The 14,120-nt window shown below is 34.7% G+C and overlaps 1 protein-coding gene across 2 annotated transcripts in view; it reads left to right on the forward strand.

Moving 5' to 3' along the window:
- PRKCD (protein kinase C delta) overlaps positions 1–14,120 on the forward strand; it is a 68,687-nt gene that overhangs the window by 11,431 nt on the left and 43,136 nt on the right. For both annotated transcript variants that reach the window (XM_081934763.1, XM_081934762.1), the window contains exon 2: positions 13,723–13,858. In XM_081934763.1, the coding sequence (XP_081790889.1) occupies positions 13,744–13,858 (115 nt within the window). In that variant the 5' untranslated portion in view covers positions 13,723–13,743. The remainder of the gene's footprint in view (positions 1–13,722; positions 13,859–14,120) is intronic.

Here is a 14,120-nt window from a genome sequence, read left to right on the forward strand (position 1 = left end):
CTGCTTTATTAGGATTACACAGTTATACTCAAGTTGAAGTTCAACTTACCTTTGACCAATCATTTATTAGATATGAATGTGTTCACATTCAAACCTCCAAGATAGGAATGCCCTTATTTACTAAATTCATTTTATCTGACTAGTTGATAACCCGGTGTTGCCCGAGTATTTATTTATAGGGGAAAAATGTCCACACCAAATGTAATTTTTAATGTTGGATTTTCCCCCTTATCAGAAGGAGCCCCCTTGTGGAGTACTGTGAAGCCATTACCATAGCAACTCTACTGCACTGTACAGTAGAAGCCACTTTAAGGCACAACAGGCTGTATCTTAACAGAACACACACACCGAGGGGTTTCAAGGTTATCTTACCCCCAGAGTATTTTGTTCCAGAGAGTAAGTAATCTGTGTACCAAGTTTGGTTGAAATTGCTCAAGGCATTCTAGAGTTATGCTGGAACATACACACACACCACACACACACACACACACACTTTCTTAAAATCAAAAGGCATTATAGTCTTGCTGTCTAAAGTGCAAGTTCACATTCATTTTCTCTATAATCATAACTTTAATTTTCAAATAATTTAAAGGAACCACACATCATCATCTAAACTGTTCAAGGTGCTGCTGTTCCATTTTATCTATTCTTCCTGCAAATCTTTTTAGGTGGCTGCTATGAGTTTTGAAGCTTGAAGAAAAAATTCCAGTGTAGTGCTTTGTTTCACTTAGGATAAAAAAGCAGGAAAAGAATGCTTGGTAATGGCATTTAAGTGGTAGGACTTAAAATGAAATATCATTTTTAAAAGAATGTAGAGAAATACTATATATAGAATTCAGGATTAGGAGAAAGCTTCCAGCTCTAAAAATGATGCAGTTTTAATTTCACGAGGAATTTTTGAAATGTCACAGAGAGATGTAAGAGGAAACTAGTCTACCAGCTGAAAATAATGCATTAAAGTGGTAAATTGATATTATATAGTGTCTGACATTTAAAAAAAAGTCAAATCATCCAGATCATATCAATAATAGTTACTGACTTCACAATAAGTCATTGTGGGCAAAAAAAAACAACTTTTGGACATAAGTTCCTTCAAGTTTAAGACTTTTGGAAAAATATGACTGGATATTCCAGAACTTTCCTTATAGATCTGCATGTATGATAGAGTCAGTTGCTAAGTGCAAGAAAACGGTCCTATTCAAACATGGCTGTAGTTGAAGGGATGTATCCTCGCTGAAGTGTTTGTGGCTCCAATAATTCAAATGTTTTAAAATAACTTTTTAAAGTTATTTATTTAATGGAATATATGGTAATTTTTCATTTATAATTAAATGGCACACTTTTTAAAAAGTTGCTTCCTTATGTCTATTATACTAATATTTATTATTAAACGTGGCGCTTAATAATACGTTTGTCCTAACTCTGACTAAGATTGAATTTTAAGAGTGACCAAAGACTTAATCAAAGTCTTGGTAATAAATTATGCATGTACATTTCATGTACATACAAAGAGATAACCTCTTTCACATTATACCAACCATTTAAACATTGGTATACTGATAGAACCATATTTTGCAAGAGTGTTAATGGTGCTATCTGCAATTTGCTTTCCCATATATGCATTAAATGACTGGATTTTCCCCAAACTCAGAAAGAAAGCAGTCCAAATTAGTAGATTCTTTCCCTTTCCCACAATGCAATTGCATAGTGCAAACATTTAAAATGTCCTGGTTAATTAAACCTGAAGATTGTTTTCTTTTTGCTGTGTTACAAATACAAGGTGATAAGTCTCATTCCATAATAATTCTTATATGACAAATGAAGGCAAATATACGTGTCCTAGGATGACCCAAATTGGATCCTGCAATTCTAATATGTCTGCACCTTGCACTGATTAGTTGGGTAATCTTTTTTGACACATTACTGAGTACACTATCACTTCTCTGCCTGTTGTTATGACTGTACGGATATTGCATAAGGAGGAATAGCTTCTAAGGTATGTTCTGACTCTTTCTGTTAAATAAGATATAACATCTAATGTTTAAATAGCTATATGAAATAGCACAATTCCCTCAAGGAAGGATTGCCTTTGGTCCCCAGTGGAAATGTTTTGCTTTCTTTTTGCTTGCAATATTTGTGTTAGCTGTGCAATAGCATTTCTCAGGACAATGTAAGAATATTGTGAAAATAATAGGTTATGTCTTCAACACAGAAAAAGAAATGTTTAGGAGAAATACAATTTTTTTAGAAATATTATATGTCTTGATATGGGATAGCTATGCATAATTGGATTTTTTAAAATATATTTTTCTTCATAGGAGAAATCAATAGTAACTTGTATTTATGGTATGTTAATATTTACTTTTAAATTAAAAAGGAGGGAAAGAGAAGGAAAACAATTAAAGTTAGGCTAAAAATATTAGTGACCTAAGATCTTCCAAATGAACATTAAGAATAAATGATTATTTATTGCTATTAATCAATGTTTATCTGGAATTAACATTTTAGTTTCACTACTTATGGTCTCCAGTGCTGCTTAGGTATTTAGGCATTTATTTATTAAGGTGGTAAAACTTCTTAAGCAAAATTATTCTGGAAAATAAAGTAGTATCTAAAATTTTTAAACCTTATCTACTGTTGTGTGACTAGGTAATGAATGGCTATGATGACAACTGTGGATTGAAATAAGCAGTTTTTTCCACCCCGCCCATGTATGGGCAGCTGAGACGAAGCATTAACTCATGGGAAAGCAGCTTGTTAAAATAAAATGATAAGGAAGCTTGTGAAAAAATATATATGTAATTTATACTTACAATGGAAAGATGTCAATAGAGTGTCAGTGTGCATTGAGCTAGTTGGAATATTAAAATTTAGTTTCCCCAACCTTCTGTGTGTACACAGACAATACATCAGGTTATTAAGATCAATATATTAATTTTCTTAATTGGCCTAATGTAGTAATGGCTGTTGACATGTAGTATATACAATACAGTTAGTATTCAACTTATGATCACAATTGAACCGAACATTTATGTTGTCAAGTGAAAAATTTGTTAAGTGAGTTTTGCCCCATTTTATGACTTTTCTTGCCACATTTGTTAAGTCAATTACTGCAGTTGTTAAATTAGTAACATTGTTGTTAATTAAATCTGGTTTCCCCATTGACTTCGCTTGTTAGAAGGTTACAAAAGGTGATCACATGACCCCGGGACACTGCAACTATCATAAGTGGGAGTCAGTTGGCAAACATCCAAATGTAAATCATGTGTCCATGGGGATGGTATGACAGTCACAAATGTGAAAAATGGTCATAAGTCACTTTTTTCAGTGATGTTGTAACCTCGAAAAGTCACTAAGCAAACTGTTGTAAGTGGAGAACTATCTATATACCAAAGGTAGGCAAAATCAAACCTTGAAATGATCTTTAGTAATCTTGCTTACGTATGGAAAAATGAAGGCCTCAACATGTGGAAAACTATGGGTTCAGCCTAAAAAAAGAGGGAAGAATGATGGAACCAGAATAAACATTTAAATTAGTTAATACTGCAAACATCCACCTGTTTAACATATACTTTTACTGTACAGGTAGTCCTCAATGTACGACCACAATTGAGCCCAAAATTTATGTTGCTAAGTGAGGCATTTGTTAAGTGAGTTTTGCCTCATTTTACAATCTTTCTTGCCAAGTTGTTAAGTGAATCAGTGCAGTTATTAAGTTAGCACGGCCATTAAGTGAATCTGGCTTCCCCATTGACTTCGTTTGTCAGAAGGTCGTAAAAGGAGATCTCGTGGTCCCGGGACACTGAAAAAGTCATAAATATAAGTCAGTTGCCAAGTGTCTGAATTTTGATCACGTGACCATGGAAATGCTGCAATGGTCATAAGTCACTTTTTTCAGTGAGGTTGTAACTTTGAACGGTCACTAAATGAACTGTTGTAAGTCAAGGACTACCTTTATTCATTATAGTGAATGATGTTTCATTATAGTGAATATCCAATGCATCTAGGGCACGGGTGTCAAACTCATGTCACGTGATGTTTGACAATATTTTTTGCCTTCGCGGAGCTGGGGTGGGTATGGCCTGTGCATAACACAGGCCACCAGTTTAACATCCCTGATCTAGAGGACGGGAGTCTAGGAAACGTTCCACTACAGATATTTTGACTTATAATGGGTCACTTACTGGCCATTCTACATTCAAATGGAGCTACCTGAGGGGGTATTTATAGTTCCAACTGTTGCGTCCCCATTCATATGACTGCATACTGGGAGCTCAACAGCGGGACCTTGTTTATGGCTGCAGCATCCTGTCATCATGTGATTCATTTTACAACAGTTTTGTCGAAAATTGGTATTTACTTCCATAGTGAAGCATTGGTTTGTTTAATGACCACTGCAAAAAGAGTCATAAAATCAGGTTGGTCATGTGACCCACCTGTTTCTTACCATCACTAGTTGCAACCATGATGGGTAGGCTTCATTATGGTCATAACTCAAGGACTCCCAGTAATACTTTTATTGTTAATTTGATAATAAGCTAATAGTAAAGATGATTTTGCTTTTTACCTGACTATGTGTTTTAAATAGCTAGTGAATTTATGGTAAAATACCTCAATAGATGGTCTAGGCAATTTTATTTTAAATTGCCTGTTACATAAATAATATAAAAACCTTACATTATTTAAATATATTAATTTCTCCCCTGGGACAAAATTGGAAATTATCTTGATTGTTGTTCATCTGGATATGATATTGCATATTTTCATTATAAACTGTGCATTAATTTATTTACCAAATGCAGATAGTTGTCCATATTACAACTATGTCTCTAGGCACCAAGCAATAAAAGAGTACAAACTTTAGAAATAAACTTTAAAAGAACAATTAAATAATTAAAACATAAACATAACTATTACCACAGGAGAATGCTTTCAAGATGTTGCATACAATGGGTCCCCAAGCCGTGACAAATGATATTTTAAGGGAAAATCAGTAGGGCTCTGGCCAATTTTGGTAAATACCAGTGTTCTCAATCTTAGTGATGTGAAGATGTATGGACTTCAACTCCCAGAATCCCTCAGCAAACATCTTGACAGAGTTGCTTCATAGTGAGAAGGGCAGCATATAAATTAATAAACTGAATAAAATATTTTAAGTCACCAAGGTTTATAAACACGGACGTGTACTCTGCTAAAAGGTAACTTTAAAAGTACGGCCATCTTTTTTTTACTACCTATCAGTAGGGTCCTGTTAAAGCCAATTTAAATATGGCACCAAACCATTCAAAGAAAGAGCCAACCTAGAAACTAAAGAGAAATTTCATAACAGTTAAAACAAAACAATCAGTGGCATAACTTGCTTCCAGAAGTTGTGAGTGCTACAGTAAAGAAAAGATTGGCCACCATTTGTCTAAAATGATATAGACTAGTTTCCTGTTTTAGCAAGGGTTTGGACTAGAAGGCCTGCAAAGTCCCTTCCAACTCTGTTATTCTCTTCTGTTATTCTGCGCTGGTGACGTCTCGCCTGGACTACTGTAACGCTCTCTACATGGGGCTTCCCTTGGGACGCGCCCGAAGACTGCAGCTAGTCCAGAACGCAGCCGCGCGGGTAGTCATGGGGAGTACTAGGTACTCCCACGTAACACCTCTCCTGCGCGAGCTGCACTGGCTACCTGTGGTCTTTCGGGTGCGGTTCAAGGTTCTGATTACCATCTTTAAAGCGCTCCATGGCATAGGGCCTAGTTACCTGCGGGATCGCATCCTCCCGCACACATCCCTGCGGCCAATCCGCTCTCACAGGGAGGGCCTTCTGGTGCCGTCCACGAGGCAATGCCAACGGGCGACACCGAGGAGTAGGGCCTTCTCTGTGATGGGCCCAACCCTCTGGAATGACCTCCCCCCCGACATTAGAACCACTACTGACCTCCGCTCCTTCCGACAGAAACTGAAGACACACCTGTTCCGACTGGCTGGTTTGGCATAATTTACAACGTCTACCCCCTGGCATATACTTTTTACTGGCTTTTAGAGGGATAGTGTATAAATTGTATGATATTTTAAATTTTTATATTGTTTACTTATTAGTTGTACAGTTTTGGCCTATTTTATCCTCCTCCTATGCATACATGTATTTTATTTGGTGTTTTTTAATACGGACTGTACACCGCCCCGAGTCCCTTTCGGGAGAGGGGGCGGTATATAAGTGCTAATAAATGAAATGAAATGAAATGAAATTCTGCCTTGTCTGGCCTTGAAAGCTAATGCGGAACCAGCATGTGAGGTTTTCAAAGAAGAGCAGAGTTTAGACTAGGCCAAGGATAAGTGGTTTCCAAAGAATAGCAAAGCTTCACCATGTCTGAAATGTCTTTCCAGATTATCAGATTTTTGGCCATTATTTGTTCTATCGAGCCTATTTAAAATTAGGAGATTATATGTTTTTGATGATTGCCATTGTTATCCGTATTATGGTTGTTAAATAAACCCCAGTCCAATGCATTTCAGAATGAATAATTTATTTGATTATTTAACAGGTAAAAGGTTAATTACTAAATTTAGTTTTCCCCTACAGGACTATTATCATTGCATATTTACATTCCATCCCAAAATAATAAAGTTACAGTAATTCAAATTTTAAAGAATCATAGTTAAGAATTATTGGGCTAATCTGTAGATTTTTTACAGAATAAGTTATAATTGCACATAGGCAAACATAGTTCACCCTTTTGCTTCGCAAGCATTGCTGTAGGAGATATGAGTTCATGTTTTCAAGAGTCGTTCCAGATTTAGTCATGGAGTCAGTTTAAAATAACTGCAGAGCAAACTATAAAAATCAGATCTCTTTCAGAGTATTGGATTGGTGTTCTACATAGTTCTTATGTTCATTGCTGCTCTTTTTTAGACATATAAATAGTCCAAACCAATGAAGTTATGACTGGGAGGAGATTTCTGGCTACCATCAACTAGTAATTCAATACAAGGAATAAAAAATAGAAAGCTAGCATTAAGTATTAGAAGATTATGCAGGTCCTTCAAACTTTGCAAAGCATCTTAGCAGAATTCAAGCATCTAATTTGAGCATCCCTTGAACAGCCTCTGAAGTAGCCATGGAGATTGTCCAAAGGATGTGTCTGTTTTAGTGATTTTTAACTCTATCTCTAAATGATCTTTCTAAAAATGGACATATTTGCTTTTAATGGCTGCTATTAAAATAAAAAACCTGCATCACTTTTAGCCAAACACCTGACAATACTGTTTTAATAGAGCCATAACAGTCCTCTCTTTTCAGTGTTTTGGATAATATCCATTTTTAGAAAGGGCATATAGAGCTAAGAAGCATCTGAAAATCTATCCTTAAATCTTAATACTGAGGGCTAAAATAATGTCATCCAGCCTATTGCAAAGGCAAGCAACATCCAGAATGTTAATTGCATGCAGGCTATTATTGTGATGTCGAATTTAACATTAATAGTTTTGCTAATTTTTGTTTCACTTATGGTTTCTAGATTTCATTCTGTTCAATTTTTAATTTTGAAACGTGTATTATCTTTCAAAGGGCTGCTCAATCCGCAGTCACTAAACAAGAGTTTTTAAAGAAGCAACATTTAAGTTCCCCATTTTTTGTCTTGCTTTTTACAAATTGAATTTAAGTCATTTGAATAAGGGTATTAATTCTGTTAAGCAACTAGTGCATTCCTAAAACATACGTTAACTTATATTATGGAGAAATAAAACAGACTCCGCTAGGAATAATTGTCAAGCAACTTCAAATTGCTTGATTTTCTTCCATAGTTCACTCTCAAAGAAGCACTCTAAAAAGAAATTAGCTTCATTTCGTAAGTGCCTCCTTGACCCATTTCTTCAGTTTGCCCCAAATTAATTGTATATGCCAGATGGTCATTATTTACACACTTAACATTTTTTTCTGTCTACTGCGATCTTGGAAACTGATGATTTTTCCATTGTGGATATTGAGCTTTATTTAAGACATGTTTTAGTGGGAAAAGACTGTTTATGAGCTATTCAAAACAATGTATCAGATATGAAGGCCATTCAGCTGCTATATTTCCATTTAGAAGATATTTCTTTAGAAGATTGCATGGATGTTAGAAAGTTTCTCTTTTGGGAAAAAAAAAAGAGTAATCTGTCCCTCCGCAATTTTGAGTCTTTAATGGTACATCGACTCTCTGTAACATATGTCTTCTCTCCCTTTCAAATAGTGTATTCATCTAATAAATGAGGTTAATGTTAATAGAAAAGTACAATGAACCATACATAACTGATATAGAAGAAAATAGAAATGCTAAATTCTTCTACATGCCTGGAATTAAAGAGAAATTATTTATTTTGAAATAATTCTTAAATGATAAACTGATTTTACACATTGCAAAGAGCTATTTGCACCATAGTGTGTTTTTTACATTAGCTATCCTTGGTTTATTTCACACTATTTGCTAAAGTATACAGCATTTCCAGAAGGCTTCTTGTATACCATCTATGCTGGATCAGGAAACAGAGAGGTGACATCTGATGTAACAAACTTTATCCATCCAGAATTAACTCCTCCTCCAAACGTGCTAGAGTTGGATGCAGTATAGGAGCCTAATCAAAGACTGCCTGATCAATGGGAGGGCAGAAGAGCAAGAACCAGAGCTTTGTATCTCCCTCAACACCCGTAGCAGTAAAAGAGAAAATAAAAAAGAGCAATACATCTGGTCCCACACCAATGTTTCCCAAGCCTACCTTTTGATACCAAATCTTATTGCTATTGGTTGGAGAATGTGATAATGCTGGATCTGTTCACTGATAGATTTTGCTTTGCTTTGCTCTTGCAAGTGCTTATATGTAGTCCACTCCGAAGAACACAAATTATCTTTTGTTTATCCAGTCATGCAAAGCTGTTACCTGAACAGTACTATACATTTGCATCTGGTGTCTATTTCATTAAAAAAAACAAGATAGAAGAACTTCACTTGTACAATGTACATAATTCCTTTCATGTGTATGTTCCTGGCGCAGTATAATTAAGCCATATGTGACTGAAAGTGAGATTTAATTTCTACACTGAAACAGCACACATTTGAACTTTTAAAATTAAGGTGTTTAAGCAATTGCTCTTCCGTCTGCAAACTGAAATGACATAGGAAGGACATATTCAAAGAAGTATCCTCTGCAAGAAAACAGACGGTATTTTATCTGGTGTTGCCACATTCGTCATTAGCTATTATGCTGCTTTCAGGCATTGAGCTAAGGACAAATAAAGCAAAATAGCAACAGTGCGTTGAATTTATTCAATATGGTTGAAAGTCAATAAATCTCTATTGGGCACAGGTCATTCTACTTAGTTCAGGTGATTGTGGGCAATGAAGTTCTTGTCAGTTCAGCACTGCGCGAGTCCCAATTTCCTTGTGTGGCTTAAGCTGCATTTCATTATTCACTCTGCCAACACTTTTCATAAATGTAAAAATGTTTGTCTCTGGGGTTGGTTAAAGAATCAAATAGAATATGTATTTTCATAGGTTTCTTATTCTGTAATAATCTAATTGCTAGAAATCCTGTCTTATTAATAATAGGCAACACAAAAGTATTGCTTGATTCCTTATGCTTGCCTTCTCTCAGCAGGAAAGGCTACACTAAACAAGAAACTTGCAGCACTGGTTTGTTTAGTGGCATACCCATATATGAATTCCAGGCTCACTGGTTTCCTAATAAACCAGAATTTGATGACATTATTTGTTCTTTGGTTTTGGTTCCAGATTTGTTAGATAATAGCAGATCGGAAACACCAGTTTGGATAAAGTAGTAAGCAAACTAGCCATGGAGTTTTGCACTGGTAGAAAAGCCCGCATAGCAGAAAGCAAGCAAGAACAATTAGATTGTGTTCATTTCAGTTTGTTGTTGAATCTTAAACAAAAATTCTAGCTTTCTGCTCTGTGAAACATGCAAGAATCTGAATAGGTTTCTTTTGTAAAAAAACAAATCTTTCTTAGAAATTTTAATATGTCACTTGTTAAATCACTGGTAAATGTTATTTGCCAAGTAAAAAGAACAACATGTCATCATTCCTGTCATGTTGGTAGAACATAGTGGCTTGTTTTTGTGCCCTAGCTGAAGTAATTTTATAATGCAGGAAAAATCATTCCGTTCAGAATATCCATCTGAATGACTAAACCCTAATGTCATTTAACTAAGTACAGGTAATCCTCAACTTACGACCACAATTGAGCCCCAAATTTATGTTGCCAAGCAAGACATTTGTTGAGTGAATTTTGCCCCATTTTACAACTTTTCTTGCCACAGTTGTTAAATGAATCACTGCAGTTGTTAAATTAGTAATACTGTTGGATCTGTCTTCCCCATTGACTTAGCTTGTCAGAAAGTCACAAAAGGTGATCACATGACTCCAGGACACTGCAACCGTCATAAACATGAATCAGTTGCCAAGGTTCTGAATTTTGATCATATAACCATAGGGACGCTGCAATGGTTCCAAGTGTGAAAAGCAGTCATAAGTCACTTTTTTCAGCATTGTAACTTCAAACTAATCATTGTAAAGCAAGGACTATCTGTACTGTAGGGTTTTCAGTGTTGGGGCATGTACATAACAAAACAATATTTCTTTTTAGTATCTTAGATGATGGCTATCCTTACATTTTGTGGGCTGTGACATACAAATTATATGAAAAACTTTCATTTTCTCTTTTTGGAATTTTTCTACATTCAGATTCTGATATTGTAGCATGTGTAATTTTAAGCACCTTTGTGCAGTATGCCTTCCTATAAATATCTCTTTTCCTCAGATTAAAAGAGCAATGTTTCTTTATCTTGTGATTATTTTGATTGCTCTTTATAGTTTTTTTTCATTTCTAGAATTGTGGAAATGCTGCTGCTACAGTATATTATTTCTATATGAATCCTTTTGCACAATGTCCCTTGCAGATTTATCCTAAGCATCTACTTGTTTTTTTAGGAATAGAATAAAGGCATTCTAGGTAGGTAGCCTTATGTAGCATGGATAGTTTTGTATCCTTTTTTTTCTTTCTAGGATGGAGTTATCTATATACCATGTGGTATTCTTGGTCATTGCCCAAGAAATTGAATAAATGAAGATTCTGGCATAATTCTCAATTTCTTCTTGAGTTCATCTTTAGAAGAATTTTATCTTTTACACAGCAGGTGCATGCAGATGAATATTTTTGTTAGCGTCTCCATCCTAATCCCATAGCGTTCCCCTGTTAAATAAACTTCCAATCAAAACATTAGAAAAGTTGAGATTTTTTTTGCATATTTTCCTTAAAAAGCAAAAAGTCCCCGTAAAAACTGTAATCCTGCCTTCGAATCTATAGTACTTAATTTTTTGATTTTTAATGATTGCCTGTATCTTGAAGTGAAATAATTACAAGGGGATAATGTCATTTATATCATTTGCAGCAATGATGTTAAAGAATGTTTATATAGAAAATAACTAATTCTTTTAATGTCACAATGTATCTTTCAATGTTGTGCTACCATTAGAATCTATTATTGGCTTGATAAAAGCATTTATGATTGATATTGCTTGATTGATTAATTTATGTACCTGACGGGTGTATATCATTGAGCAAACGGAAGCTATTTTGAAATTAGGCATTCCTTGAAAAGTGTTGGCTGTCAATGTTTCCTTGTTAAATTATTTTATCAAAATATAGTTAGATATTACATGCCTTTCTTAATATTGAAATAAAAATATTTTCATTGCCTAAGTAGCATATAATATAAGAACATGAGTACACGTAATAAATTAGGAACAAGGAATTACGTAATAAATAGAGCTAGGCTGGGATCTGGACAGAAGTAGCAATATTATTGGTATTTAAAACATTATATATATTTGGCATAGTACTGCATTTTCTTGAAAATATGTATGAGAGAGTGACACCTACTGACTAGCAGGTATGAATAAAAAAATCTAAGCTAAATGAAGTTTTCTTCTGATCTCCTCGAATATGGCATATGGAACAATTGCATGATTTAAAAAGAAAAGTTGCAAATGAATAGAATAGAATAGAATAAACTGGAACCTTGGAGGTCTTCTAGTCCAGCCCAGTGCTCAAGCAGGAGAACCTATACTATTTCACATAAGGGAATTTCTAGACTCTTCTTAAAAACATCCAGTGATGGAACTCTCACGATTTCTGGAGGCAAGCTGTTCCACTGGTTAATTGTCTTTAGTATTTGGAAGTTTCTCCTTAATTCCAGATTGTTTCTCTCTTTTGATTAGAAACAACCATTGTTTCTTGACCTGCCCTCCAGTGCTTTGGAGAATAATTTGACCCCCTATTCTTTATGGCAGCCCCTCAAGTACTGGAATACTGCTATCATGTCATCCCTAACTCTTCTTTTCTTTTGACTAGCCAAACCCAAATCCTGCAGCTGGTCTTTATATGTTTTAGTCTCCAGGCCTTTAATCATCTTAGTTGCTCTTCCCTGAACTTTTTCAACATCTTTTTTGTAGTATGACCAAAGTTGGTTGCAGTATTCCAGGTGTGGATTGAAGTATTCCAAGAGTGGGAATATGTTAACAGTAGAAATTGAAGAATCATGGGACAGTGTTAATAGAATAGGAATTATAATTCTGAATTGGTATTTTACTGTAACTGATGAAACTATATATGCACGTGCTCCATAATTTTAAAGCAGCAGAGATACTAGCTCTGATTCTCATAATTTCAGTTTACATTTTATTTTACACAAATGCATATCACTGAGAAAGCAAAGGAGGGAACAAATGCAAGAAAATGAAGCTATTGCAGATGCTGCACAGGAAAGAGAGGGGCTTAGTACCCTGTTTTTTTTTTAAAGACATGGAGTAAAATTGCTTAGAAACAGGAACAAGCTAAATTCAGATCTTTGCTTGCTATTTGTTACATATATAAAATGAAATATTTGACTTGCTAGTATACATGTCCTAGAAGTGCTTCTGCAAGAGAAGTTACACAATTCCATGGACAGGAACATTTTAGGATGTGTCAAGGATAGTGGGTGTGAACATGCAATCAAAACTTCTAAGTAGGGTTTTGATTACACAAGTCTCTGTCAGTTTGACTCTTTTCATACCTGCCTGTTTGTTTGTTGGATTTCAAAGCTGCCTGACTAAAAAAATAAACAGGCGGGGAAAAACATTATTTGTTTCAGACAAGAGGGATGAGGAAAACTGCAGAGTACCACTAATATATCTAATTAAAAAATATAGTTAAGTGGACCACTAATAATAAACATTCAAATTATTCCTTTTTTAATAAGTCAAGGATCAAAGTTATACTACATATGCTATTTTTAGGAACTCATGTGATTTTCACTATTTGTTCTGACATACAATATGCACTCAGAATTTAGAAATTTTCCTTTGCTAAAAGTCAGGTGAATCTGATAGTATTTTTAATACTTAAATCTGTAGTAATTACAAATTAATTTATTCGGATTTATCTACTCAGTCTTTTGAAAGGCAGCTATTTTCTGTAGTTATAGATTGTAAAATTGATTACTTCTTGTACCTCATTATATCCCATTCAGATGAGGTTTGCCAATTTTAGTATGTGAATGTTTATGAGAGAAAACAAAGACAGTTCCAATAATAAAAGTGGAAATTTGTGAGCAGATTTGAAATATAATTTATTTATGCTTTCTTAATTCTTATTTTTACTTGGTATAATTGTTGACTTAACACCATTGTCTGGTCTTCTATAGGTGACTGCTGAGCTGTGAATTATGGCACCCTTTTTACGAATAGCATTCAACGCTTTTGAGCTAGGACCAGTCCAGAATCAGGAAGAGCAATTACTGCCTTTCTGCGCAATAAAAATGAAAGAGGCTTTGACTACAGGTAAAATTAAAATGATTTTGACTTTGTTTTTAAGTGGATCTCTTCTCAAATAGTCTGAGAAAACTGCAGTTGAATCTTGAGCATGTTTACTTAGAAGTAACTTCCTCTGAGTTAATAGGAAAATATTATTTAAATTTTAAATACAGCTGGTGGATCAAAACATGTCAGACATTTTAATATAAGGGTTTGATTTCTTTTAGCAGTATTCAGGTTAGAGGGATGGGTTGGATCTTGTTCTGTTACTTTGAATCAAAAGCAGATT

This window comes from Natrix helvetica (genome assembly GCF_964273705.1).
Source record: "Natrix helvetica genome assembly, chromosome: 1".
Lineage (NCBI taxonomy): Eukaryota > Metazoa > Chordata > Lepidosauria > Squamata > Natricidae > Natrix > Natrix helvetica.